General features: G+C 50.6%; 2 protein-coding genes across 2 annotated transcripts in view; one reads left to right on the top strand and one right to left on the bottom strand.

Annotated features, from left to right (window-relative positions):
- RELA (RELA proto-oncogene, NF-kB subunit) overlaps window positions 1-27,830 on the top strand; it is a 542,238-nt gene that overhangs the window by 300,709 nt on the left and 213,699 nt on the right. The gene's annotated exons all lie outside the window — the stretch shown is intronic.
- Window positions 326-27,497, bottom strand: LOC132587732 (solute carrier family 22 member 6-A-like). Its single transcript, XM_060260087.1, has 10 exons — window positions 27,033-27,497; window positions 24,187-24,290; window positions 21,441-21,595; window positions 19,374-19,542; window positions 17,095-17,218; window positions 15,646-15,767; window positions 6,302-6,516; window positions 4,442-4,550; window positions 2,587-2,790; window positions 326-410 (listed from the first exon to the last, which is right to left on the bottom strand). The coding sequence occupies exons 1-10, from the start codon at window positions 27,417-27,419 to the stop codon at window positions 326-328; spliced, it is 1,674 nt and encodes a 557-aa protein (XP_060116070.1). The 5' UTR covers window positions 27,420-27,497.

The raw sequence follows: 27,830 nt of genomic DNA, 5'->3' as shown, positions 1-27,830 counted from the left end.
AACTGTTGCTGGGGACATGGAGGGTAGCCCCAAGGAAGTTTGCCATTCAGAATTTAGAGGCTGCCAGCATGCAAATCAGTGGGTTTAAAAAATGCCATTATTGGCAAGTGACTTGAAATCATAAAGAAAGCAAAACCACCATCAACCCCCTCCCTTTTCCTCAGAGTCCAGACTGTCCAGTGGACCATCCCATCCACATATGTTGTTTAGCCCATCTATAAAATTTCCCAGAATGCATAGTGTTGGCCTGTTTCCAAAGTGCAGAATTTGCCTCATGGACCAAAGAATTGAATGTCCCCAAAAAGCAGTCCACAAAGGGCATTTCTTAACTGGCAGTCTTTTCCATTTCAGGCTTGGTGGAGCTGAGAAGGGCCTTTGCCTGTTTCTTTTCCTCTTTCCGGAGCTGAGACCTTAATAAGAGAGAATATCGATAAAATACAGTTGGTTTTGTAACAACGTAAGAACTGACTACCCTGGATTAGATGAAGGCTAAGGCTAGAGCTGCCAGGTTTTTTTTTAAAAAAAAAATACCACACACACTGAGGATCCACCACCTCCTCCCACACTCTGCCTCCTCCTCCTAGGGCGAACAGTGCAAAGGGTGCTGTTTGCCCTACCAGGAACTCCCAGCTCCAGTGCAAAACAGCAGCAACATTTAAATGTCCTTGGTTTTTCACATTTTTTCCCAGTCAGTGAAAATACTGGACTGTGTGGGTCAATAGTGGTCATTTTAGGTCTAGCTAATCCAGCATTCTGTGGCACAGACTGACATGATGGAGCAGCCATTTTGTTTATTCATGTGTCTGCCTTATTCACATATAAAAATGATGGAAGGACCTAATTTTTACATCATTGGCATAATCATTATTCAATTTCTAAACTGCCCTATCCCCATAATTGGGGCTCAATAACAGACAGATGGGTGAGGCAACTTGAAGGAGGAGGGACGGTGGCTCAGTGGTAGAGCATCTGCTTGGGAAGCAGAAGGTCCCAGGTTCAATCCCTGGTATCTCCAAAAAAGGATCCAGGCAAATAGGTGTGAAAAACCTCAGCTTGAGACCCTGGAGAGCCGCTGCCAGTCTGAGAAGACAATTGATGGACCAAGGGTCTGATTCAGTATAAGGCAGCTTCATATGGATATGGATATGAATCCCACCCCCTTGCCACCTCATTATTTCTATGGCTGTGAGCACCTTTCAATCAGCCTAGCTCTGATACTGGAAATGAGAGAAGTACCTAAAGCAACTGCAGGGAAATAAGATAAAGGAAGGTTCAATTCCCTTCAGTCATGCTACCTTTTTGATATAAACATCATATACCTAACTCACCACTGTCTACAAGCACACATATGAACAAACAACCGGTTTACTCCAGTGTTCCCTAACCACCGGGCCGGGGACCGAGACTGGTCTGCAGCCTGATAGCAATCGGGCCACACTGCCCCTTTCACCCACCTGAGAGGATGAAAGAGGTGGCATGCCCTCGCTCTGAAGCTGCCTCCCCTTTCAAGGAAGCCAGCCTTGGAGTGAGGATTCACTGCTTCTTTCATCTGCCCGGTCCAGGGCTGGTGGAAGGGGCAGCATGGTAATGACCTTCCCCTATCTTTCATTTAAAGACCCCTGCCTGATCTGCGAGGTCTTTAAATGGGAGGGGGTGGCAGATCAGCTGCTTCTGCCTCTCGCCACCTACCAGGGAGGTGGCAGAAGTAGCCCCCCAATCTACAGACCCTCATAGAGGGGGCAGGGACAGGGGCATGAGCTGGGGGTGGCAGAAATTCCAGCATTGCTTCACCACCACCACCCGGTCCCTGGAAAAATGGTTTTCCAGGAAACTGGTCCCTGGTGCTAAAAAGGTTGGGAACCACTGGTTTACTCCATCATGTCTGCTTTGGATCTGTCCTCAAAAGGGGCTGTCCAGGGCTGGTGGAAGGGGCAGCATGGTAATGACCTTCCCCTATCTTTCATTTAAAGACCCCTGCCTGATCTGCGAGGTCTTTAAATGGGAGGGGGTGGCAGATCAGCTGCTTCTGCCTCTCGCCACCTACCAGGGAGGTGGCAGAAGTAGCCCCCCAATCTACAGACCCTCATAGAGGGGGCAGGGACAGGGGCATGAGCTGGGGGTGGCAGAAATTCCAGCATTGCTTCACCACCACCACCCGGTCCCTGGAAAAATGGTTTTCCAGGAAACTGGTCCCTGGTGCTAAAAAGGTTGGGAACCACTGGTTTACTCCATCATGTCTGCTTTGGATCTGTCCTCAACAGGGGCTGTCCAAGAACCCCTGGAAAGGTTGCAAGAAGGATGTAGGACACCCTTTTGGTCCCCTTCTTAACCCCAAATCACCACCCCATTCCTGTAACCTTTGGTTAACAGTGTTTGCTTAAAATGTTTACCACTGGCAAACTCCCCTTGCCAAATAAAAATGACCAGAATAACAAATGTTGAGGCCTTCACGTTTTAAACGTGAAATTTTACCTCAGCATCTCAAATTCAAATGTCAAGACACTGGCATCTTGTGGTCATTTTGTTGCTAAGACCCTCCATCTTCCCAAGATGCTTTGTGGCACTCCCCAGCCATTTGGTACTTACTGGATCTCAACCTGTTCTATACTTTCCCGCAATGGGACATTGAGGGTTTCTGGCAAGAAAGCAGCAGCTATGCCAGACACAATGGGAGCAACCCCATAGATCACCAGGGGCAGGAAGGGAATGAACTCGCCAGTCATCTTCGTCACCGGGGCAATCATGCCACCCAAGCGGGCCATGGTGTTAGTCAGACCCATACCGGTCTGCCTGCAAGTGTGGAAGGCAACATATATATTAGTCTAGGTAGTGTATTGCTGGAGGCAGAGAGTTTCTGATGGAAGCAGAGTAAAAACAGTTCTTGTTCACTAGGGTCAAGAAGAGCCTCATCCAGGAAGACACACAGCAAGATAGAGCACTCAGGAAGAGAAGAATCAGAGTAAGAAATGGTCAATACATTGAGTTCCCACTGTCTGAAGAGGGAACTTAGACTTGGAACTTCTTTAGATGGACGCAGAGAGGAGCAGAGAGATGCCCCAGCTTATCTCTTCTGTATTCTGCAACTGGCAGGTGGTACAAAGCCTCAGAATCTGGCACTATCTTATCAACAAAGCAATACCTGTCACTTGTTGCACTTCAGCTCTCAGCATCCTCAGGATCCTGGGTAAATGAACATACATTGCAGGTATGGATTTGGATATGTGGGGCTCTGAACCCAGCCAAACACGAGCCCCCCCTCATTCTTTTGACTCCAAAGCCACTGAATGAAATCTTGGGGCACTGCCAGGCCCATAGCCAGAAAATTCTAGTGGGGGCCGTGGAAAAAAAATTGGGGTGGAGGAGCCCCCCCTTTGGTGGCCCCCGCTGTCTCCGCCGCCACTTCTCTGGTGGCCCCGATCTCCCCGCTGCTCTGGCGGCCCCACCGCCCTCAGTACGGCATCTCCCCCTTCCTCCCTTCCACTCACCCACCTGGTGCAGTAGTGAAGAGTGGGCTCCTGGGACTTTTTCAAGGTGCCCCCCGCTGATCACATGATCAGCGGGAAAAGCCGCACTGAGGCCGGCAACTCCTACACCACTTTTCCGGCAGACTCAGCACATTCAAGCCGGGGAAAGGAGGGGCCATAAAGGTCCAGAGGGTGGGGAGGTGGGGGCTGCCCCCCATGGCTATGGGCCTGGGCACCGCTCCTATGTGACTGTGTACAGAGATGGAGCCCAAGTCACATAAATTATAGCTGAACAATTTGTCAAGTGTGAACCATGCTCAGAACTCATTTAAGCTGCATTCCTTGCAAATGACATCATGTGGTTCTAAAGTTTGCAGTACCCCTATTTGGGTAGAGCTTTGTTTTCTATGCCTTCATACCAGCATGGGAAACAACATCAAGATATATTTATTGCATCAAGACTGGACTTGTTGCATAAACCAGAACTATTTCCAAGTGCTCCTCTGAAAGACATGAATGTCGAAGGATCTCAATTGCTAGCCCAAACTGTATGCATGGTATAAAGTATTCAGAGATCAGACAGATGGGGGACAGACAAAGAGCTGCTGAAACAGAGGTGGAAGAAGCAGGTAGGATGGCATCAAACATCCTGTGAGGACCCTGAACAAGAGATTCTAATCTGCCGGGGGTGGGGGGTTGAAAACAAGAGGGAGCCTGCCATTTCAGATTGGAGCCTCACCCTACCTTCTCTGGCTTGCCATCACCCTGTCCTCTCTAACCTCTGATCTGTACACGTGACTCTCCAGGACTTTTTTTGTAAAAAAAAGCCCAGCAGAAACTCATTTGGATATTAGGCCACACCCTTGATGTCACCAGGAACTTATTTGTATATTAGGCCACACCCCCTGATGCCAAGCCAGCCAGAACTGCATTCCTGTGTGTTCCTGCTCCTGTGACTCTCTCTTCTCCTCTCTTACCTGAGCACTGTTGGATAAAGTTCTCCAGTGTATAAATAGACACAGTTGAATGAGGCAGCCAAGCATCCCTTCCCAAAGACTGCAAAGACAGTGCGGAGGATTTGCATATCTGGAGTTTAAAAAGAAAAACCACAGGAATACATTGGCCACGCTCCCCACCATCAGTGAGTTGTAGGGAACAGATCCTACCATTCTCCAGAATCTCAGGGGAGTGCTTGTAGCTCAGTAGTGGAACAATTGCTTGGCATGCAGAAGGTTGCAAGTTCAATTCCTACAACGTTTACTTTGATGGGCCAATGGTCTGACTCAATATAAGGCAGCTGTGTGTGTTCATCTCGGTTTCTAAAGACAAAGGTGTCATCTCAAAGAAATATTTTGGGAAGCTATGGTGACCCTGTGGGGTTTTCAAGGCAACAGCATTCCGAGTTGGTTTGCCATTGCCTGCCTTAGTGCATGCCTCTGGAATTCCTTGGAGGCCTCCCATCCAAATATTAGCCAAGGCCAACCCTGCTTAGCTTCTGAGATCAGGCTAGCCTGCGCTATCCAGGTCAAGGTTTGTACTCTGGAACAAAAGCAAGCAGTGATCAGGCAAGACAGGATGACTAAGCTTGAGAGCAACAGGTTGTACAGACTGTGGAGCCAGGCCATAGGCATAGATTTCTATGGTGAGTGTGACAGAATTGGCCCGATTTGACTTTCAGACATGTTTTGTCAGCTTCTCTCTTGGGCTTGTACCCCCTTTTGAAGGGTGCTATTCTGCTTCCTGCCATTAGGGTGTGCTGCTACCACCTGCTCAGTTTAGGGGTCTGGACTGAGAAGAAAAGGACTCCCAACCCCTCCCATTTCCACTTCTGAAGCCTGGCCTCAAGGTCCTATGTTACCCAGCACCTGGATGCCACAGAGACCAAAGAACTTCTTGGGGAGACCCCCTAGAAAATTGGCACCTCTGCCAACCCCCTTCCCAGGACTCTCTTACAGTAGTATGGTCTAATGCAGTCAGGGAACTATGTGGCACAGAGCCTTACTGCCAGCATTCAAAATAGTAAAATGTCTATTAAAAAGAGAAGAAGGTTACAAGCGTAGTCCTATAACACAGCGCAAGGTCAGCAATCAGAACCAAATAAAAGCTGGGTTTAAGCACATCCTTCTGTCCCTGTTTTAAAACCTGCCCTACCAAATGTTTAAGCGAAGCAAGCACATCTAAGCTTAGTAAATTACAAAACGTTCTAAGGATGCCTCATTGTTTCAGGCTTCCTGTTTCCAGCCAGGCTCAGCCATATGGTCAATATGACTACTGGCCAAAGTGTAGCAGTCTGTTCTTTTCCAAGAGTGAGAGAGCAAGCACGTCTAGTAATCTGCTGACTCCACCCACTTTACATCACTCTCCACTCCTTGTTACTGGTCCACCTAGGTTTAGGCTTCTTTTCCTGTTGTCTCTAGGAAGCCTCCTTTCTGGGAGGCATTCTGGGAAACCCCCATGCATTCTGGGAAATCTCCAGTTCATTCCTGGAGATAGTCTCTGGGTCTGGTCTAGTCCAACATCCTCCCCACTCTGTTTCCTGCCTGGAGGAGGGAGGTGCCCATTGTCTCTTTAGGCAGTTCCATTAGCATCTCTTAAGGGGTTGCCCAGATTTTGCTATAATGCCAGGTGCTAAATTCCTCCTCTCCCCTTCCTGTTTGTCTCTGAGCTCAAAGACAGAAACTTTTAAAGCCTGCTTGCCACCTCTCCAGGAGGCAAGGCATTTATCCACAGTGAGGTAGAGGGCTATTGGGCCCCTTGTGTCATGTGACACAAGCTGTTAAGCTACAATACCATCCTCCAGCGAGGAGAAAGGAGAGCAACAGAACACAACATCTCACCTTGTGGAACGAAGATGTTAGCTATGATAGCCATCCCAGCAAGGATGAGTGTCACAGCCTGAGTGAATCGGCGCCCAATGAAACTGATTGTGAGCACTGAGATAGTCTTGGCTGGGAAGTCAACAGCTCCAAAAATCATCTGGATCACGTAGATGTTCGTACTAAAGTTCTGCAGGTCCATGACCAGTCCGTAATAGGCAAAACTGGTAGAGAACCTTAAGATGAAAGACAGTACATAGCCTTTAGCTAATCCTGGCAAAGTATAACATTTAACAGCACATCTGGACTACAGCCTAGTTTAAGCCCCAAGAATCTTCAGTTCAAGGTTCTCATAAGCAGGTGTAGGGAAAGGCTTCTCTGCGTGGAAAATGACTGCTAGGTAGAATAGAATAATACTGAGCTAGACATACTCTGGTCTCTCTTGAATAAGGCAGCTTTATATGTGTGTCCATATCATATAAAAGGAACCTAAAGAGCAGCAGGTTTGAAAGGGAGGACTGAGGACCTAAGAAGACCTCACTCAGTTCCAGTTCTCAAGATTGCCTGAGGAAGCCATGACAATTAAAAGTATATAAATTGGCAAATAGGGCTCACCTTAGCCCTAAAGTCAGCCCAGACTAGCCCAAGCTCATCAGAGTTTGGAAGCTAAGCAGGGTTGGCCAAAATTAGTACTTGAGTGGGAGACCATCAAGGAAGACCAGGGTTGCTGTGCAGAGAATGGCAAATGGTGAACCACCTCTGTCCAACTCTTGTCTTGAAATCCTCCTGACTTAAAGGCACTTAATTATTATTATTACTGTTATAGTCCTTAACTCAGTGGCCCCTGACCTGGGTAGCCCAGGCTCACCAGTTCTTGTCAGATCTTGGAAGCTAAGCAGGGTCAGCCTTGGCAGGTATTTAGACAGGAGATCCCCAAGTAATACCAGGGTCATGGCATGGGGGCAGGCAATGACAAACTACCTCTGAATGTCTCTTGCCTTGAAAGCCCGACAGAGTTGCCATAAGTCTGCTGTGAGTTGACAGCACTTTCCACCATCACGACTCAATGGCCTTAGTGTAAATGCCTGGGGAGGAGCACAGATGGACACCACAAAGGTCTCTTTGTCAAAGGCAAAGTGTGTTATTGCCATATGCTTGATTCTGTGTGTGAGGAAAAACCCCCTATAGAACATCGTAGTCACCAACTTGGTTGCCAGAGCACCTGGAGAAGTAGCTCACACACGTCTGGCCAGAGAGTGTGAGTAAACCTATCCAGGGGCGAAAGGGACTTATGCAGTACTAGCAGCGATAACACTACGAAGGCACTCAAGACCGCTACAAGAGTGCCCATCAGGAGAACAGATGGCTTCCTGTCATTCTGTATGACGTCCATCTCAGCTGTGGAGCAGAGGAGGTTGCGCCGCCAGGAGCTATCCAGGAGAACGGTTTTGAAGCATTGACCATGGAATCCACTGTGGAGGGCTACCACATGCAGCTATCTTCCTACCATGCCAGACTCCATTCCAGCGAAGCGAACGGCTCACATACTCGCCAGATGTCACCTTTAACTGCAGGCAATCGACCCACCCCAGGCGTGGACAACTGTCCAACCGCCACTGTCTTTGTCCAGCGAAACCTTGGACAAAACACTGGTGACAATAGAAGATTGAAGAAGAGGAAGAACATCTTCACCCGAAGCCAAGTGTCTTTTTACCGACTGGGTGTTACCTTAGATAACATTTTGGCCATCTGTTGTCATCACCTCGGTCTAGTTAAAACCACTCCCATGAACCTCTACCCCAGTGATTTCCCCCATTCTTCTCTGTACTGTCACCTTGGAGCATCCCCACCCTGGTCCATTTCAACCTGAAAGTTCACTCAGTGAACCAGGACCCAAGCCTGTTCATTGGTCAGTTATGGGCACCCAATTAGGTGCCACCAATTAACTTGCTATTGGCTATTGCAGTAGTCCAGCCCTTATGGTCACAGTGAAGCCTCCCCTTTTTGTGAGGTCATGCATCAGCTGATCACCTTCCTCCCCCCTCGTACCTCCCATCCCCTAAGGGCTCAAGATAGTCCTTATAACCTGTGGACTAGCTACCCACAGGTGTGCTTCTAGCAGTATCCCAATTCCGCTGTCTAGATCCATCCCCAATTCTAAGGCCAAGTTTCGGGTCCCCTCTCCCACTACCTCGCTCGTCGCCATTGGAGCCGTCCTTGAAGACTACGATCGGTAAATATCACCCTGTTGGTCTACCCATGTGTTTCTCTATATCTCTATCTAATTTTCTTAGGACTGTATGTATGATTTTATGAGTATTTTGATCTTGTATGTCTGATCTATAACTTTCTAGAATAAATTTTAATTCTTTTTACTTAATTAGTGTCCTTGGCATATTTGAGCAATAGTTTCTGGACGTGGAGCCTGTATATATAGACTCTTGTTCCTTTTAAAGTCACGTGCCCACCTGTCAATTCCCCAACCTCGGTTTTGAGGGCTGTCCCGCCCAGCCCGGGCAGGGACTGCGCGGAGGAGACCCCCCGGCGCCTGCCAGCCGCTCCAAGCCCCCGGCATCGCCCCAAGAGCCCCCCCCACCTCTCCAAGCCCCTGTGGAGGCCCCACCCCTCACCTCGACTGACGGGGCGAAAGCAGCCACCCGAGCGACGCCTCCCAGACGGCGAGCCCGGCTTCGAGTCCGTGAGGTCCGGCCGGGGCAAGACGCCGGAGAGCAAGAGGGAGAGCCATTCAGCTCGTCGCAGCACGAGACGCTCCCTTGCAGCACGCCGCTGAGGGCTGGGACGCCTGAGGCACGCCCAGTCAGCCCGGCCCCGACGCACCTCTCCTGGGCGTCTGGGGCTTTGAAGGGGGGAGGAGCCAGAGAGGGGCAGGTCCTGGGAGGGGGGAGGATGGGTCGGGAAGCATAAAAGGAGGGAGGGAGGAGGTCGCTGAGGAGAGCTGGCTGATGCGCAAAGAGGCTGCCTCGCGAGAGAGAGGGACAGGAGCCATAGCACAGCCAGGAGGGAACGGGGGCCTGCGGTGAAGTAACCCAGTGCCCACCCCCCTGTTTCTGAGACCTCCGGGGAACGCCCCAGAGTGCCCGGGTGGGGCAACGGCCACGCCGGGGGACCGGGAGGGGCACCAAAGACCTGACAACGTGGTGGAGGAGGCGGGCACTCTCCCGAGCCTAGGACGACCACGCCCCCATATTCCGGCCCCGCCCGGGTGGCACTCAAGCCGAGTGGCGACCCCAACCATTGAGCCGGAGTCCAGCGAGTCGTCGACGGACGAGTCAAGTGAGGACTCCGTGATACACGTGGGGCGGACCGCCGCCATGGACACTAACCCCGCCCCCGTGGATTTGGCCCAGTTCGGGCAGTGGCTCGCAGACCACCAGGCGCAGCTCCTACGGGAGGTCACCCAGCAGCAGACGGCGGCCCAAGCCACCCTCGTGCGGGATCTTCACCAGGCGCTCCTCGCCCGCCCGGAGCCGGCGGGGCCAACACCATTCGGCGCCGGGAGGAGCCCCTGGCCCCCTCTAACGAAGCTGGGGGCGGAGGACGATGTCGAGGCATACCTGGAAGCGTTTGAGCGAGTGGCTGAGGCCGCTCATTGGCCCAGAGAGCAGTGGGCCTTTATTTTGGGACCCTACCTGACCGGGGAGGCCCAAGCTGCCACGAAGGCCCTGGAGCGGGCTCAGGCGGCGGACTATACAGCGCTCAAGGCAGCCATCCTGGACCGCCTGGAGATCACGCCTGAGGCCCACCGCCAGAAGCTGCGTTCCTGGCTGCCTACGGGGGAGACGCGACCACGCTCAGCAATAGCGACCCTCAAGGATGCCGCCACCCGGTGGCTCAACCCCACCACCAGCGACGGGCGGCGCATCGTGGAGCTGGTGGTAGTGGAGCAGCTGCTGCAGGTGCTGCCGCCGCGTACCCGCCATTGGGTGGCCTGCTGGAAGCCAACCCGTCTCAGCGAGGTCCAGGAGCTGTGGGAGAACTTTCAGGCCGCCGACCACCGCGGCCTGCCCTTCCGCGCAGAGGGCGGCAAGCCAGGGAAGGGCTTGCCCCCACCCGGCGGACGGGCCGCCCCAGGAGCGACACCCGGGAGGGCGCCCGGGGCCGGAGACCGGGGGGGCCGGGCGCGGACGCCGCCGGCCCGTGCCACGCCGGGGTGGTGGAGGCCCGGAGCACGCCCGGCGCTACCCGGACTTGGTCTACGCCCCGGAGGCCGCGAGGGGGAGAAGGAGGGGCACCCGCCGCCGGAGGCCCGCCGTCCAGCAGGAGACATAGGGCCCTGCTTCACCTGTGGCCAGTGGGGCCATCTCAAACGCGAGTGCCCCCTGATGGAGTGCGACGTGAGCTGGGAAGAGTCCTGGCAGACGGCTGAGGCGGGGGCTCGCCCCCCCCCTGGACGATCCCGGTGTCCTTGGGAGGGCGGCAACTGCAGGCCATGGTCGACAACGGCAGCTCGCTGTCTATGATACGAGCCCACTTGGTGCCCGCCCCGCTGCCTGTCATCCGCACCGCCGCCATCCGGTGCGTCCATGGGCACATCGAAAGAAGCCCGGTGGTGTCCATCCCACTGAAATACTTAGGCCGCTACTGGAGCGTGCCGGTCGCCAAAGTAAGCAGCCTGCCCTACCCAATACTGCTCGGGCGGGACGCTCCGCGTTTTGGCGACGTAGTGGAAGCAGCCAACCCCGGCCGACCAGGCCAGCCTGCCGGGGCCGGTTATGATGACGCCGCCCCCGCTGGGGAGACAGAGGACAGCGACCCCGGGGAGGGCCCGTCCAACGCAGAACGTCCCGTGGCGGGTGGCCGAGAGGCGTGGCCGGCGGACCCGCAGTTCGTGGAGGCTCAGGCCGAAGACGAAGAACTGGAGGCGCTGCGGCGGCACGAAGCAGTCCGAGACGGGGTGGTTGTAGACGAGCGCCGGAGCCGGCGCCTCCCTCGAATCATCCGGGAAGAGGGCGTGTGGTTCAGAGAGGTAAAAGGGCGGCTGGGCCCCGGGAAGCAGCTGTTGGTCCCTCACAGGTACCGGCCCGAGGTCCTGAAGGGCGCCCACGACCACCAATGGGCGGGCCACCAGGGGGTGAAGAGTACTCTGACCCGGGTGCTAGCCAACTTCTTCTGGCCTTCCGTAGCCCGGGAGGTCCAGGCCTACTGTCGCTCCTGCGGTATCTGCCAACGCCTCGCGTCTAGGGCCGAGCCGCAAGCCCCCCTAGCCCCCTTGCCCATAGTGGGGGTCCCGTTCGAACGAGTGGCTATGGACTTTGTCGGGCCCCTACCCCGCACCCCGCGTGGGGCCCGCTACATCCTGGTCCTCATGGACTACGCCACCCGGTACCCGGAGGCTATCCCCCTGCCCACCATGAAGAGCACGGGCGTGGCCAGGGCCTTGATGCACTATTTCGCACATGTGGGGTTGCCCCGGGAGATACTCACAGACCGAGGCACACCCTTCACGGCGAGCCTCATGCGGCAGGTGTGCCAGGCGCTGCACATCAAGCAGCTCTTCACCTCCGTCCACCACCCCCAGACTGACGGGCTGGTGGAGCGGATGAACCAGACCCTGAAGGCCATGCTGAGGAAGACAGCATATGACCACCCCACTGCCTGGGACCTCTATGTGGACCCGCTGGTCTTTGCCATCCGAGAGACGCCCCAGGCATCCCTGGGGTATTCCCCGTTCGAGCTGCTGTACGGGCGGCAACCCCGGGGCATCCTGGGCCTGCTCGGAGAGCAGTGGGTGCAAGGCAGAGCAGTGCCGGGAGAGGCCCCGGAGGAGTACGTCAGGCAGCTGCAGGGACGCCTAGAAGACGTGCGGCGGGAGGCCCGGGAGAACCTCGCACAGGCCCAGGAGGTCCAGAAGAGGCGTTATGACAAGGGCGCTAGGGCCCGCGGGTTCCAGGCGGGAGACGATGTCCTGGTCCACAGGGGAGCGATGGGCCAGAGCCAGGGGGACCCGTGGCGGGGACCCTTCCAAATCACCCGAGTCCTGGGTCCCCTGACGTACGAGGTCCAGTGCGGGCCTCGTGCTCGCCAAAGGAAGACCCTCCATGTGAACAGCCTAAAGGCCTGGGTGCGGCGGGAGGCGCAGCCGGAGCAGGGGCTCGTGGCCGAAGATCCGGGCGAGCTCCCGGACGGAACCCTGCCCTGGACGACCGCGGGGGGCGCCGGGGGAGGCCCGGTGTTGGACGCCGCTCTCACCCCCAGCCAGCGACAGGAGCTGCAGAAGGTCCTGGCCGAGTGCCCGACGGTATTCTCCGACCAGCCGGGCCTGACCACCCTGGTCAAGCACCGGGTAGTAACCCCTGCAGGCCAGGTGGCACGCGCCCGGTGGAGGCCCGTCCCACAGAAGCGCTGGGACGTGATCGCCCGGGAGGTAAGGGAGATGCTGCGCCTCGACGTCATCGAACCATCACAGAGTGAGTGGCGCAGCCCGGTGGTCCTGGTGCCAAAGCCCGACGGCAGCGTGCGCTTCTGTGTGGACTATCGGGAAGTGAACAAACTGGCCAAATTCGATGCCTACCCGATGCCGCGGGCCGATATCCTAATCGACCAGCTGGGGGAGGCCCGGTACCTCTCCGCCCTGGACCTCACCAAGGGCTATTGGCAGGTGCCCATGCACCCGGCCGACAGAGAAAAGACCGCTTTCGCCACCCCACAAGGCTTGTTCCAATTCAAGCGCATGCCCTTTGGCTTGAATGGGGCTGCGGCCACATTCCAGCGGCTGGTGGACAAGGCCCTAGCGCAATGCGAGGGTTTCGCTCGGGCCTATATCGACGACATCGTGGTGTGCAGTCCCACCTGGGAGGCCCACCTGCTCCACCTCCGCCAGGTACTCCACGCCCTGCAGGCCGCCGGGCTCCACGCTAACCCGCGGAAAAGCCGCCTCGGCTTCCAGGAGCTAAAATATCTAGGGTTCCTGGTAGGGAAAGGCCAACTCCGACCCCTGCCCGAGAAGGTCGTCACCCTGGAGCAGCAGCCCCGCCCGCGCACCAAGAAGCAGCTACGGCGCTTCTTGGGATTCGCGGGCTATTACAGCAAATTTATCCCCAACTTTGCGGCAGTGGCCACCCCGTTGACGGACTGCCTGCGGAAGGCGTGCCCGAACGTCCTCCAGTGGGGGCCAGCCCAAGACGCAGCGTTTGAGGCACTGCGTACGAGCCTCTCCCGAGACCCCGTGCTGAGAAACCCGGACTTCTCCCAGCCCTTTGTGTTGCACACAGATGCTTCGGGGACCGGTATCGGGGCAGCCCTGCTCCAGGGGGGCCCTGGGGACGAACGCCCGGTCCTATTCATCAGCCGCAAGCTCCTGCCCGCCGAGCGGGCGTACTCCACCGTAGAAAAGGAGGCCCTGGCGGTCAAGTGGGCCGTCGGGGCATTGAAATTCTACCTCACCAACAACCCTTTCCGGTTGGTGGTGGACCACGCCCCCCTGCTGTGGATGTCGAGGATGAAGGACTCCAATGACCGAGTCCTTCGCTGGTATATGTCTCTTCTCCCCTTTTCTTTCACAGTGCACCATCAAGCCGGGGCCGACCACCGCGTGGCCGACTACCTCTCCCGGGTCTTCGAGGAGGAAGCGGAGAAGCAAGGGACACGGGGGGGGGGTGTGTCCCGCCCAGCCCGGGCAGGGACTGCGCGGAGGAGACCCCCCGGCGCCTGCCAGCCGCTCCAAGCCCCCGGCATCGCCCCAAGAGCCCCCCCCACCTCTCCAAGCCCCTGTGGAGGCCCCACCCCTCACCTCGACTGACGGGGCGAAAGCAGCCACCCGAGCGACGCCTCCCAGACGGCGAGCCCGGCTTCGAGTCCGTGAGGTCCGGCCGGGGCAAGACGCCGGAGAGCAAGAGGGAGAGCCATTCAGCTCGTCGCAGCACGAGACGCTCCCTTGCAGCACGCCGCTGAGGGCTGGGACGCCTGAGGCACGCCCAGTCAGCCCGGCCCCGACGCACCTCTCCTGGGCGTCTGGGGCTTTGAAGGGGGGAGGAGCCAGAGAGGGGCAGGTCCTGGGAGGGGGGAGGATGGGTCGGGAAGCATAAAAGGAGGGAGGGAGGAGGTCGCTGAGGAGAGCTGGCTGATGCGCAAAGAGGCTGCCTCGCGAGAGAGAGGGACAGGAGCCATAGCACAGCCAGGAGGGAACGGGGGCCTGCGGTGAAGTAACCCAGTGCCCACCCCCCTGTTTCTGAGACCTCCGGGGAACGCCCCAGAGTGCCCGGGTGGGGCAACGGCCACGCCGGGGGACCGGGAGGGGCACCAAAGACCTGACAACGGCATTTTGGCTTACAATGTGAGGATAGAAGCAGGGACTGAATCCTTCAATGCCTGGTGAATTTTGCTAATCAAACCTGGGTTCCACATACTACTAGTAGTATTTTAAAGAGAAATAAGATAGATGTTTAAGCAGACATCTTTTTTTCTTTAAAATGTTAAACAAAACCAAGCGCAAGTTTCTTCCCTCCCTGTGGAGTCCCATTCAAAATGGGGTTTGTGCACACAAGTAATTTATCTTTTACAAAAAGATGGAGACCAACGATATTTGTTTCATCTGTTTATACACTTAGACCAATTTCCCACTCACCTTACGCTGCCCTCACGTTTGTCTTCTCAGCGGGGCTTCCTTCCAATTTCACACTATCTGCCCTGGGACTGCAGCAAGTGTCAGTGTTTTTGCACAGCGAGCAGAAACCCCTAAAAACCAGTTTCTGTTTGCTGCAAGGAAACGCTGACACTTGCTGCAGCCCTGGGGCAAATAGTGTGAAATCGGAAGGAAGCCCCGCTGAGAAGACGAATGTGAGAGTGGCGTAAGGTGAGTGGGAAATGTCCCTATGAAGAAAGGTTGAAACGCTTGGGACTCTTTAGCTTGGAGAAACGTCGACTGCGGGCTGACATGATAGAGGTTTACAAGATAATGCATGGTATGGAGAAAGTAGAGAAAGAAGTATTTTTCTCCCTTTCTCACAATACAAGAGCCCGTGGGCATTCGATGAAATTGCTGAGCAGACAGGTTAAAATGGATTAAAGGAAGTACTTCTTCACCCAAAGGGTGATTAACATGTGGAATTTACTGCCACAGGAGGTGGTGGCGGCCACAAGCATAGCCACCTTCAAGAGGGGTTTAGTTAAAAATATGGAGCAGAGGTCCATCAGTGGCTATTAGCCACAGTGTGTGTGTATATATAACATTTTTTGCCACTGTGTGACACAGAGTGTTGGACTGGATGGGCCATTGGCCTGATCCAACATGGCTTCTCTTATGTTCTTAAATTGGTCTTAGTCTCAGCTTTCCCTTAACAGTACCCTCCCCTAAACATAGACTCTGGCAGCCCACAAACATTTCTAGACCTCTGAATGCAACTCACCACACAACAGAGAGACAGCAAGAAATCCGGCGCATGGTGGGTGTCCTCACCATGTCAGTGATTGTATAGTTATGTTTCGCTGTTGATGTTGCTATTTCTTCCTTCATCTTGAGCCTCAAGGTCTGGGGTGAAGGGCAGAAGGAAAGAGACTGATGGTGGCCAATCAGAAGTAAGGTTAGAGCCCCCCCCCTCCTCAAAACACTTTGTAGGCATGAGGTTGCGGATCTCTACCCTTTCACAGTCTGAATAGCCAAGGAGGTAATGGATCATTCAGTTAAAGAAATACAGGACAAAAAAATCGTCATTTTCCAATTTGTTATCAAAAATATGCCTCAGTGCCCTGACCTGGATAGCCCAGGCAATCCGAGTCCTGTCAGATCTTGGATGCTAAGCAGTGTGGGCTCTGGTAAGTACTTGGATGGGAGACCTCCTTGGAATACCAGCAGTCAGGGCGAGTGTTCCCTCTAAGCTGTGTGAGCTAGCTCACAGACTTTTAGCCCCCAGTTCACACATTTTTGTCTTAGCTATGGAAAAACAGCCCCAGAGCACACTAATTTATGCAGTAGCTCACAACTTTATTGCCAGTAGCTCACCACTTTAATACCAGTAGCTCACAAAGTAGAATTTTTGCTCACAAGACTGAGGCTTAGAGGGAACATTGGTCAGGATGTAGAGGCAGGCTTTATTCAGCCACCTCTCTGACTATCCTCCAGACCCCCAATAGGGGTCAATCACTAGAGGTTGCCATAACTTCCAGGTGTGTGTTCACATGTGTACATGCACACACATACACACCAAAAATACCCGAAGAAAATATGCCTCAGCAATGTGTGAGAGGTCAGGCTGTGGACTACACAGTGTCTTCATGGTAGTATTTGTGTATTTTACATATGTGTGTACCAGAAACTGCATGAATCCATCAGCTCACTTAGAGATTTAACTTCCAGAGGCCCTATAGAAGAGCTGTAGTCTGAAGACAGCACAAGCAGTAATTTTAATACAACATTCCTAAAAAGCAAAAATCAGGATGCTGCTTGATTGGAGACAGGGACCAGAACATAGGCATCTGCCTTGAAGATGACTGGATAGGATGAGGATCATTTGAGAAGGCTAAGATCTAAACCCTAAAGCACAGGACTTGGGCTTCTCTTGTCTCTTTCCAAAATAAAAAAGCCTGGGGATCAATTGTTAGCCCAGGAAATCGCCAGCCACTGCCTGGAGGTTGGCAACCCTATCTTCACCAGGTGCCAAGACTACATCTAGTCACCTCAATTTGAAGCAGTTTCACAGTCACAAGGACTAGAGCTTTCCCTTTTGCATTTAATGAAACTTCTCAAGTTTCCTGAGGCCAGTATCAAGTCCCATCCTTCTGCAGTCTCATCAAGGGAACACACAGATTATCCTAAATGCCAACAAATATTCCAGATCCTCTATGCCTGCAGAGTTCACCTCAGTGTTTAGCTTATCAGCAGCTTCCTTCTTTCCATTCATCCTGGCCACCCTCTTGAGCTCCTTTACAGCCTGGTCCTGCTTCCCAACCATCACCAGCCAGCGGGCAGATTCAGCAAACCACCTGGATGAATGAAAGACAGAAAAGATGCAGATTCCAGCTAGCCAGCTTGCATCTACTCCAGCATCAGCAAATGCATACACAGCAGCTTTCCTGCCAGGCCTAATGTTTTCAACTTTGTAAATTAGGCCCAAATTACACGTTACCATTTGTAACATCAATCCAGCCCCCGTGTCGGTTGGGTCTGGGTTCCTCCCACCCAACTCTCATTCATGTTAGTCAATCAGCAACTGCTGTGAACTGATTTCCCAAGTGTACAGGAGTCCATTTCAGATGGAGACTGCAGGGTGTGGTGAGAAGCAGTATCAGCCTTCCCTCCAAGCCACTTTCTTGACTCAGAACAGCCCTGGGGACAGGACTTTTTTTTTGCAGAAAAAGCCCAGCAGGAACTTATTTGCATATTAGACCACACCCCTTCATATCACCATTGTTTCATACAGGGGTTTTTCCTACTAAAATATGCAAATGAGTTCCCGCCCGGCCTTTTCTACTAAAAGCACAGCAGGAACTCATTTGCATATTTGGCCACACCCCTGACGCCAAGCCAGCCAGAACTGTGTTCCTGTGCTTTCCTGCTCAAAAAAAGCCCTGCCTGTGGATATGCTATTTTACACTGTTGTATTTTACACTGTTGCAGGGGACACATGTGTGTTAATGGGCTACAGAGGCAGCCTCCCCATGCAGCAATGAGGCCAGTTGTCCCCTCCAGGCCATGTTGGATCAGGAAAATGGTGTGAAAGTAAGACTGAAGCCCTTTTGTCCCCCATGCAAGGTCTAGGTGCTTGGGAAACAAGTTCTCTGGTACCTGACACCTAACTGTCACAATCAGCAACAGGTTGAGAGAATCTAAATCATAGCATGTAGTTTGGCCCAAAAACTAGGGTTGCCAGCTCTGGGTTGGGAAATACTTGGAGATATTGGGGGTGGAGGCTGAGGAGGGCAGGGTTTGAGGAGGGGAACGGCTTCAGTGGGGTATAATGCCATGCAGACCATCTTCCAAATCTGCTGTTTTCTCCAGGTGAACTGATATCTGTCACCTGGAGATCAGTTGTAATAGCGGGTGATCTCCAGCCACTACCTGGAGGTTGTCACAAAACAGGGGGAGCCACAGTGTATATGAAGATAATGAAACAAAACACTGTGCAACAATAATACCCGATGACATTGTAATATTTCAATTCTGTAATAAACATACGCAATACAATGTGTCAGTGGTAGTCTCTGTCCAATGTTATAATATCTAATGTTATAATATCTTTTTTGAGGGGCAGTTATCAGGACTGTATGCAGTATTCCAAATGAGGATGCACCATACTCATAGCATAGTATACAGGGGCATTATGATACTGGCTGATTTGTTTTCAATCTCCTTCTTAATAATCCCCAGCATAATATTTGCCTTTTTTTAATTGCAGTTGCACAGTGAGTTGAAATTTTCAGTGAGTTATCTACCATGACTCCAAGGTTTCTTTCCTGGTCAGTTACCACCAGTTTGGACCCCAACAATGTATATTTATAGTTAGGATTTTCAGCTCCAATATGCATTACTTTGTACTTGCCCATGTTGAACCTCATTTACCACGTTGACACCCACTTGCCCACCCTTGACAGATCCCTTTGGAGCACCTAACAGTCCTCTCTGGTTCTCACGCCCTGAACAACTTAGTGTCAGCTGCAAACTAAGCCACTTCACTGCTTACTCCCAACTCTGAATAATTAATGAACAAGTTAAAAAGCAGCAGGCCTAGTACTGAGCCCTGGGTACCCCACTGCTTACCACCTTCCACTGTGAAAACGGCCCATTTACTCTCCATTCCTTGTTATCTCACAAGTCATATATGATACAAAGTCTCTGTGGCAGCAGTATTGCTTATATGCTTTTGAAACCTTGTGATCACAGGGGCTAGAAACTTGTCTTTTAAAAAGTGGTTCTTGGGAAGCTGATTTTTTCCATCAAGTAAGTGCCACATATTACATCTTTTCTGTGCACCTGCAGCATATACACAGCTCTGCATTTAGCCAGGTAACCATACCTCGGGAAAAACAGCACCTCAGGACAAAAAAGAGCTATACGCAGGAATGACTTTGAGGAGGATCGGGGAGGTAAGTGTCACAAGTAGAAATGTGCGGAATTAAAATAGCGATGCTTAGGCCTTACCAAGAGTAGAAAAAGAAGATGAAATAAGGCAGAGAGACAGTGAGCTGCAGCCAGCGCCAGTCCCGGATCAGGTATGCCACGCCTGCCAAGATGAACTGTCCAGTGGTGTAGACATAGCCATACAAGGTGCCCACAATTGCTCGTGTCTTTGTGGGTATCCATTCCACAGCTGCATAAGGAAATGGGGTTGAGCATAATTAAGTATATTCACTTCAAATGTTTATATGCCACTTTGGTATCTCAGGGCCCATCGAGAAATGCTGATTTACAAAGATTTGTTTACAAAAAAAAAAGGAGAATATGTTTTGGCTTGGAATCAAGGCCAGCCCTAGACTGTCTGGTACTCTAGGCAAGGCTATCTTCTAGTCCCCCTGCCCCGCACTGATAACGTCACCAAGTCATGTGTGGGGGTGCCCAATTTGGTGCCCTCAGAAGTCCAGCACCCTAGGCAATCACCCAGTTTGCCTAGTGGCAAGGCTGGCTCTGCTTGGAATGCTGCCACAGGTGGGGAGAGAACTCTTGGCTCCCCACCCCCCCCCATACTTTCCTGTGCTGAAATGATACCGAAGGGAGTTATTTTCCCATGAATCAGTAAAAGTGAGGAGATACCTCCACCCAACATTGTTTCTGTGCAGGGAAATGGATGGGGAGAGGAAATAGCCCTTCTTTTCCCTGTGATGGCATTCCATTTGAAACAAATGGGTGCTCTCTCTATTTTTTAACAGTCATTCCCACACAGTCGTCGTGTGGTTGCAGAAAACCCAGACCCAACTCTTTGAGAATCAGCACCTCTAGTCTGGTCCTAATACAGGCTTACAAAGCCTCTCATCTCAGTTAAAATAACAGTAAAAATGCAACTTTAAATTTCCAACAACCCAACAAATCCAGTTATACAACTACAAAACCAGCCAAGAAAGAAAAGCCTCAATAATTAATATACTGCTGTGAAATTTCTGTCAGAGTGCTTGGAATGGGTTGATCATTTTCAGTGAGTAGGAGCCAGGGGTTGCAGTCCTAAGGACATTTTCCTGGGAGTAAGTCCACTGAATAACATGATGCTTACTTCTGGGTTTATCAGCTTATTTCTCTCAAAGCCTATGACAATAAAATAACAAAGTTGTGGCTTCTGACTATCCAAGTTGATGGCCCAGAAGAGGCCACTGATATTTCTTCAAACTAGTGCTAATGGTAAGGAGATGCTCTCATAAGAGTTTAGAGAACGTAACCCCTTCAAGTTGCATTTTGGAATAATGTTTTTGTGTTGGGAAACAGCATTTTCAGGGTTGCCAACCTCCAGATGGTGGCTATTACATCTGATCTCCAGCCAACAGAAATAGGTTCACCTGGAAAAAAATAGCTGCTTTGGAAGGTGGATTCTAAGGCCATATAGTTCATTGAATTCCCTCCCTTCCCCAAACCTCACCCTCTTCAGGCTCCCCCAGCCCCCAAATCCAAAGGTGTTTCTCCCAACCTGAAGTTGGGAACCCAAGTTATTAAAAATACTTGCTAGACATGGAATGTTGTAGTGGATCTGATATGGCAAAGCAGCTCTTACGAAAAGCTGACCAGGACTCAGCTCTTCTGAAGCCAACTCTCAGGGCGTTTTCGCACTGACCTTAATCGGCAGCGACGCCCCTCTTCACCGCACAGGATCTGCGCAGATTTCGCACCAATTGCCGCGGAGCACCCGGAAGAGCTGCAAAGCCCCGCGGCTTTTGCGGCGCAAATGGAAACCGCCAAAAACCAGTTTCCATTTGCACCGCAAAAGCCGCGGGACTTTGCGGCTCTTCCGGGTGCTCTGCGGCAATTGGTGCGAAATCCGCGCAGATCCTGCGCGGTTAAGAGGGGCGTCGCTGCCGATTAAGGTCAGTGCGAAAACGCCCAAAGTGTGAGAGTCTCCAGGTTGGGGGGGAGGAGCTCACTGCTGCAGAGGACTGAAACAGTAGTGTGGGGAAACCCACCATCTGAGAGACCCATTGCCACTGTGGTGAATTGGTAGTCTACTCATTTTCAATGCCATATAGAAGCCCCCCGGCTGTCTTTGATGAGAATGTCAGGGTAACTCACACAGGGAGACGCCATTCAGCACAATGCCTGAGAAGGCCATTCCTGTTAGAAAGCGGAAGGCGCAGTAAAAGCTGAAATTGGGAGAGAAGGCTGTGGCTGTACCCATGGCCGCCATCTGCAGGTAACACCAGATGATAAGTGACCGGCGCCCAAACCTGCAAGAAGACAGAGGAATAGGAAAAAGAGATGTAAGAGACAAGCACTATCAAGTCAATTTTTCTTCATATTTGCTTCTGATAATCTGTATCATGTTGGACTAGGATCTGGGAAACCCAGGGCTAATCCATTCTCTGGCATGGAAATTTACTGGGTAACCTTTTCTAGTTGTTCTCTCTGCCTCATTGGGGTAATATTGCCATAAAATGGAAGATGATATTTTAAATACTACATTATAAATAGTCCCTCTTTTAGATTTCATATATTGAAAGTTGTAAATTTAACTTTTGCAAAAATCAGAAAGTTTGGTTGTAAGGTTACTGTTGAGTTTAGTTATAAGTTGTTTTAAATCTGTAGTGAAATTACATGTGTCTTTTTCAACTGTACAAAGTTATAAAAATATAGTGTAAGAATAAAATGAAGGCGGATGTATGGTTGCCAGCTGCCTAGAGAAAAAAACACCCTGTCCCTTTAGTAAACAAGTAGAAACTTAATAGGATGTTAATTACCATGTGATGTTATTGACCTCTGTGACGTGCAGGGCTTTTTTTTGAGCTGGAATGCACAGGAATGCAGTTCCAGCTGGCTTGATGTCAGGGTGTGGGGTCTAATATGCAAATAAGTTCCTGCTGGGCTTTTTCTACAAAAAAGGCCCTGTTGCCCATTTCTGCCCCTTAAAGCCTTTATTAAAAGGACAGGACTTCCTGCCCCCAGACCTGATGGCAACTCTGAAATGATGTTGTAAGCAGCTTTGGGTCTCCACTGAGGAGAAAACAAGAGTCTTTAGGTGTGGTGTGGAGATATCCTGGAATTGCCATTGATTTCTAGATGGCAGAGATCAGTTTCCCTGGAGAAAATGGTGGCTTGGGAGGGTGGACTCTATGGCACTACAGCTCACTGAGGTCCCTCTCCTCCCCAAACCTGCCCTGCCCAGGCTCCACCTTCAGATCTCCAGGAATTTCCCAACCCAGTTCCTGAGGTTCTGCTTTTCGTCTGACACCTTTTCAAACTTCAGCTTGAATTCCTTTAGCAATGTGTCTTATTTATTTATTTATTTATTTATTTATTTATTTATTTATTTATTTATTTATTTATTTATTCATTCATTCATTCATTCATTCATTCATTCATTCATTCATTCATTCAATTTATATCCCACCCTCCCCACCGAAGCGGGCTCAGGGTGGCTTGGGGTTGGTTTATCACTCATGCTGAACTCACTTGAGCTGTTGTTCCTGAGCGTAGGCCTCCAAGAAGGAAAAATTACTCACACTTCATGGTTTTTTCACAACATTTTAAAACAAACATACAATATAGTTACTGAGCCTGTGATGTAAAAACAGAGACTGTCACGGGGTAGGGGGGAGAAGAAGGGGCTATTTATTATTTCTCTTCATGTTTTTTTCCTGCCCCCAAACTGCCACCCTGAGCTGCTTTTACCCATGCTGGGGGAAAGTGATAGATATCTATATCCCTCCTCCTGTGTGGCTTTTGGATGGAGGAAAGCACAAGAGGGGAAATAATTAAATAGTCATACTTGCACCAGTCTCATGGTTTAAATCACAGCTTCCCACTGTTGAATTCTGCCCCTAGAAACTGTAAGGGGGAAAAATAGGCAACTAACATGAGTTTAGAGCACTGAGGGCAAAACAAGTTTAATTGATTAAAACATTTACACCCCGCCTTTCTTCATGGTTCAAGGCAGCTTGCTTTTTGCCTCAGTGCTGTAATAACATTTATTAAGTTTGAGTTTCTTCTAAGTGAGGATGAGAACAAAACTTGTCTGCGTAAAAAATGTTTTTTGCACTTTTTCGGATTACAGTAATCCACAAGAATAGATAAAAAAAATCATACTTTTAAGACTCTCTGCCTTGAATTGTTGTATTAGGCTTTGTAAACATTTACAGCTGTGATTCCCAACATAGCACAGATGAGTGCCATGACACCTGGGTTTTGTAGTGTCCATACTTCTTCCCAAAGCATCTCTTACTCTTGGCAGCTGTAGCAGTTCTCGGAAGCTGCTTAGTTCATGACTGGGAGTCCATCAAGGAAACCCAGGGTCTCTATGCCAAGGCAGGCAATGGCAAATCGGTTGGAACTCTCTGACTGGGACAAGTGATGCTCTGTATTCTTGGTGCTTGGAATGGGATGGGCAACAGTGTGAAGACTTCTAATGTCCTGGATGGACCTCCTGATGGCACCTGGTTTTTTTGGCCACTTTGTGACACAGACTGGATGGGCCATTGGCCTGATCCAACATAGCTTCTTATGTTCTTAAATCAATAATCAGTCAAGGCTTTCCTCCACCTCCAGGAGATGCTTCAGAAGAGTCCAGAAAGCATCATCTTTGCTTGACCGAGAACACTCATTCAGAAACAGCTGCCTCCATGGTGGGAGGATGGTTCATATGAAGATTGACCCAGTACCCCCCAGCAGTGATTCTGCATTGGGCCTAAGTCCCCCTGGCAGCCATTTTGTTGTGGCACCCACTCACCTTCCTCAAAATTCCAAAAGCACTCAGGCTCAACAAGGAGAGTTTATTTGCAATCTTTCAGTAAGCGTCACCCACATTACATGGCACCCACCTCACCTGTCTGAAAGGCCTCCGAATACAATGCCCCCCAGCAGTATTCCGGCCATGTACAATGACTGAGCCATCTGCTTCAATGTTCTGGAGGCACAAACCAGGTTCCACTGTGGGAGGTGGGACGGAGGGAGAAAAAGAGAAACTTTTCAGTGAAACCCTTGAAAATTGGAAGTTATGTTATCTATTATGAAAACAACCCCGAGAAAGCATTGTGACTGCATTTATTTTTGGCAAAGAGGTATTTATAGACAGTTTTTTTTTTAAATACAGAATCAAAGGGGGGAAAAACTATACTACCTCCAAATTAAAATTAAGGATGGGGATAAGTTATATACAGTGGTTGCATCTATTCTAAATTTTGGCTATGATCTTCTTGCCTGGAAGTTGGTTACGCTGATTACTTTGGGGGAACCAGGCCTAAGATTCTCATAACATCAAGAAAAGGTGTGTTCAGTATGTATTGCTTAAACAGTCAGCATTTTGCCTCCTAAAAAAGGGCTGACTTTTGTAATCTATAGCACCAATATTTAATTCAACTTTTGCGGCTACTAATGATGCATAAACTATGAACTACTACTGTTGCTCCTGGCTGGTTGGCATCAGCTCTTCGAGGTCTCAGCAAGGCAGTCAAGTCTAGCATGGTAGTGCTTTAGTCTGTTGTGGCATAAAACAAAGTCCTGAGGTAATTTTAAAATGAAGACATTTATTTCAGTGCAACCTTTCTAGGGCTTGGGCCCCATTTGTCAGATGCAGTGACCTTCAACCTGAGTCAGCAAGAATTCTGAAGTACCAGAATGTGCTGTACCATGTTTGACTGCAAGTGGGGAAAAGGTACATTTTTCATGCTCCTCGCTTGAAAACTCCTTGTAAATAATTTAAAAAGCACATCAGGGGAGAAAGGTTTTAAAGCTAGCTGCTTCATATGTAGTACTGGTTTTCCGCTTACGGGGAATTAATAAGGTAAGGGAACTTTAGAAAATCTAATCTGACCCCTGCAGTCTGATGTGGTACAGTCAGCACTCTGTGACCACATTTGGGTCCCCAGGGCTTTTTTTTAGTAGAAAAAGCTTAGCAGAAACTAATTTGCATATTAGGCCATACCCCCTGATGTCACCATTGTTCCACACAGGGCTTTTTTGTAGAAAAATCCCAGCAGGAACTGTGTTCCTGTGCGTTCATGCTCAAAAAAAGCCCTGTGGGTCCCTGTGCAGACCAGGTTTGGGCTTACACAGAATGAACGGGTCCTGTTGGCCTGACAGTGTTGCCAATTCCCAGTTGGGGACAGGGGATCCCCTGGTTTGGAGGCCACTCCCCCTTCCTGCTGCATTCCAATGATGCTTCCTATACCTGAAATTTTGCTCCTGAGGATTATGGGGCCCTGATGAGCTATGTGGTGGGCAACACATGCCCACCACACCTGCTGGAATGGCCTTGGGTCAGCCATAGGTCTGGCAGAGGTTGTCCTTGAAAGGGCAGCTGCTGTGAGAGCCCTCTCCAGCCCCACCCACCTCACAGGGTGTCTGTTGTGGGGGAGGAAGGTAAAGGAGATTGTGAGCCGCTCTGAGACTCTTCGGAGTGGAGGGCGGGATATAAATCCAATATCTTCTTCTTCTAACAGTGATAGTGTGCTGAGGTGGTTGAATGGATTACCACTTCAGGCAGTTGGTGAAGATTACACTCCTTTATTTATTAATAATTCCCTATAAGACGAAAACTGGGAATGCAAGTGAATGAAGGCTTAGAAAAGTTTTCCCCAATGTGCTAATAATTCTTTCTTTTTTTAAGTTTGCAGGTAGCTTTCAAATGGGGAAGCATTGCAAATATTACCCTCTACCTGCAGTACAGCCCATTCAGCCCCCTTGGAATTTTACCACTTCATCCCATTAAATTTATAGGTGAGGCTTTAGTTTATTATACAAGAGAATGAGTCCAATAAATCTATGCAAGGCAATCAGTCACAGCTTTTAGCCATGAAAGCTAAAGGGAACTCGTGTGTTCAGAATCTGCATGGTGAAGTATAGTGATTGCCACAGTGGCACCTGCCATTGGGTTTGCTGGTGCCTCTTTGCATATTCCCTGAAAACCCAGAAAGTTGAAACAACTGATTTAGTAGTAGGAGAATGCTATGCTTGCAACTACCCAACATTTCATGATTGGCCCCTGTACCTTTCACTTTCTGATGGGTCTTCTTGGTCCTTCATAGCAACCATTTTGAGGGAGCACCTATTCCTTGTTCTCAAAATTCTGAAAGTGCCCAGACTCTTAACAAGACTGGGGATTCCTTGTGCAGTGATTCAAATGACAAACTAGGATCTGGGAGGTCTGAATCCCCTGACCTTGAGTCAGTTGTTTTGTTTCAGCCTAACCTACCTCATAGGGCTGCTGTAATGAGGATGAAGGAGGAGAGGGAAACAATGTTGTAAGCTGCTTGGGGTCCCCATTGAATAGAAAAGCAGGGCATAAATACCCAAATAAATATAATTAAAACAGCCTAGAGGTGGCCAAACTTGCTTAACGTAAGAGCCACATAGAATAAACATCAGATGTTTGAGAGCCGCAAGACATGAATGTCAGATGTTTAAGATAAGGAAGGAAGGCCAATAGATGGGGGGGGGGAGGGGGAGGTAGAAAAAAACAACTTACTTGCAATGCATTTTCTAAGCCACTGGCTGGCTCGAATTGGAGAAGTGATTTAAAGAAATAAATGCCTTCTCCAAGCTGGCTGATGGGGTGAGGTGGGGTGGGGGGCTTCAGGAGCCACACAATATGTGTGAAAGAGCCACATCTGGCTCCTGAGCCACAGTTTGGCCACCCCTGACCTAGACCCAAGCAATATTAGGTTGTCTCACCTCTGTGACGATGGTGTTGGGGAAGATGCTTCGGTTATATGTCCATCCATCACTGCACAGTTCTGTTTTCATCTCAGTCCTGTTCACGTTGGTGACATTAGGGTTCAAGAGCCACCACTGGAGGTTGACAAAATGGAGACATTCCTCCCACTTTTGCTTCTCATCCATGGGGATGGAGACTTTGATGAGATCCTCATAGGTAAGGTTTTGATACTCATGAATGGCATCATGGTGAACCAAGCAGTGGTGTTCCGGAGTGGCTGCTGTGAAGTTCTGCAGTAGATTGTGGCTGGCCATCATGAACACAGGGAGGGCTAAGAGTGCCGTATATAGAAACTGGAAGCGTCCCATGCCACCAACATGTTCCAAGAGCTCAGCGAAGCTCATAGTGCCAATTTGGCAGGTGCAGTCAGTATTATATCTCTGTTCAAGAAGTCTCAAAAAGGATGATGTAGCTACTATTTGTGGCTAATGCTAATAGAAGAAGAGATTGGATTTATGCTCCACCTTTCACTACCTGAAGGAATCTCAGAGTGGCTTACAATCTTCTTTCCCTTCTGCTCCCCACAACACTGTGAGGTAGGTGGAGCTGAGAGAGCTCTGACAGAAACTGCTCTGGCAGAGCTCTTCAAGAACTTGTGACTAACTCAATTTTACATCAGCAGGTGTATGTGGAGTAGTGGGTAATCAAATCTGGTTCTCCCAGATAAGAGTCCATGCACTGAACCACTGCACCAAAGTGGCTTTCTACACCAAAATGACCTACAACTGCTAGAAGCCAACAAAAAATAACTGGAC

Source organism: Heteronotia binoei, chromosome 1 (genome assembly GCF_032191835.1).
Source record: "Heteronotia binoei isolate CCM8104 ecotype False Entrance Well chromosome 1, APGP_CSIRO_Hbin_v1, whole genome shotgun sequence".
In the NCBI taxonomy this organism is placed as follows: domain Eukaryota; kingdom Metazoa; phylum Chordata; class Lepidosauria; order Squamata; family Gekkonidae; genus Heteronotia; species Heteronotia binoei.
Note: the sequence above shows the minus strand (reverse complement) of the source record. Positions and strands in the feature narration are given on the sequence as shown.

Coding starts and splice junctions, on each gene's coding strand:
- LOC132587732 (XM_060260087.1), bottom strand. CDS start 27,419: ATGAGCTTCGCTGAGCTCTTGGAACATGTTGGTGGCATGGGACGCTTC. Junction 24,291..27,032: donor CCAACACCATCGTCACAGAG/GTGAGACAACCT, acceptor CACCTCCCACAG/TGGAACCTGGTTTGTGCCTC. Junction 4,551..6,301: donor TAACATCTTCGTTCCACAAG/GTGAGATGTTGT, acceptor TTTAAACTCCAG/ATATGCAAATCCTCCGCACT.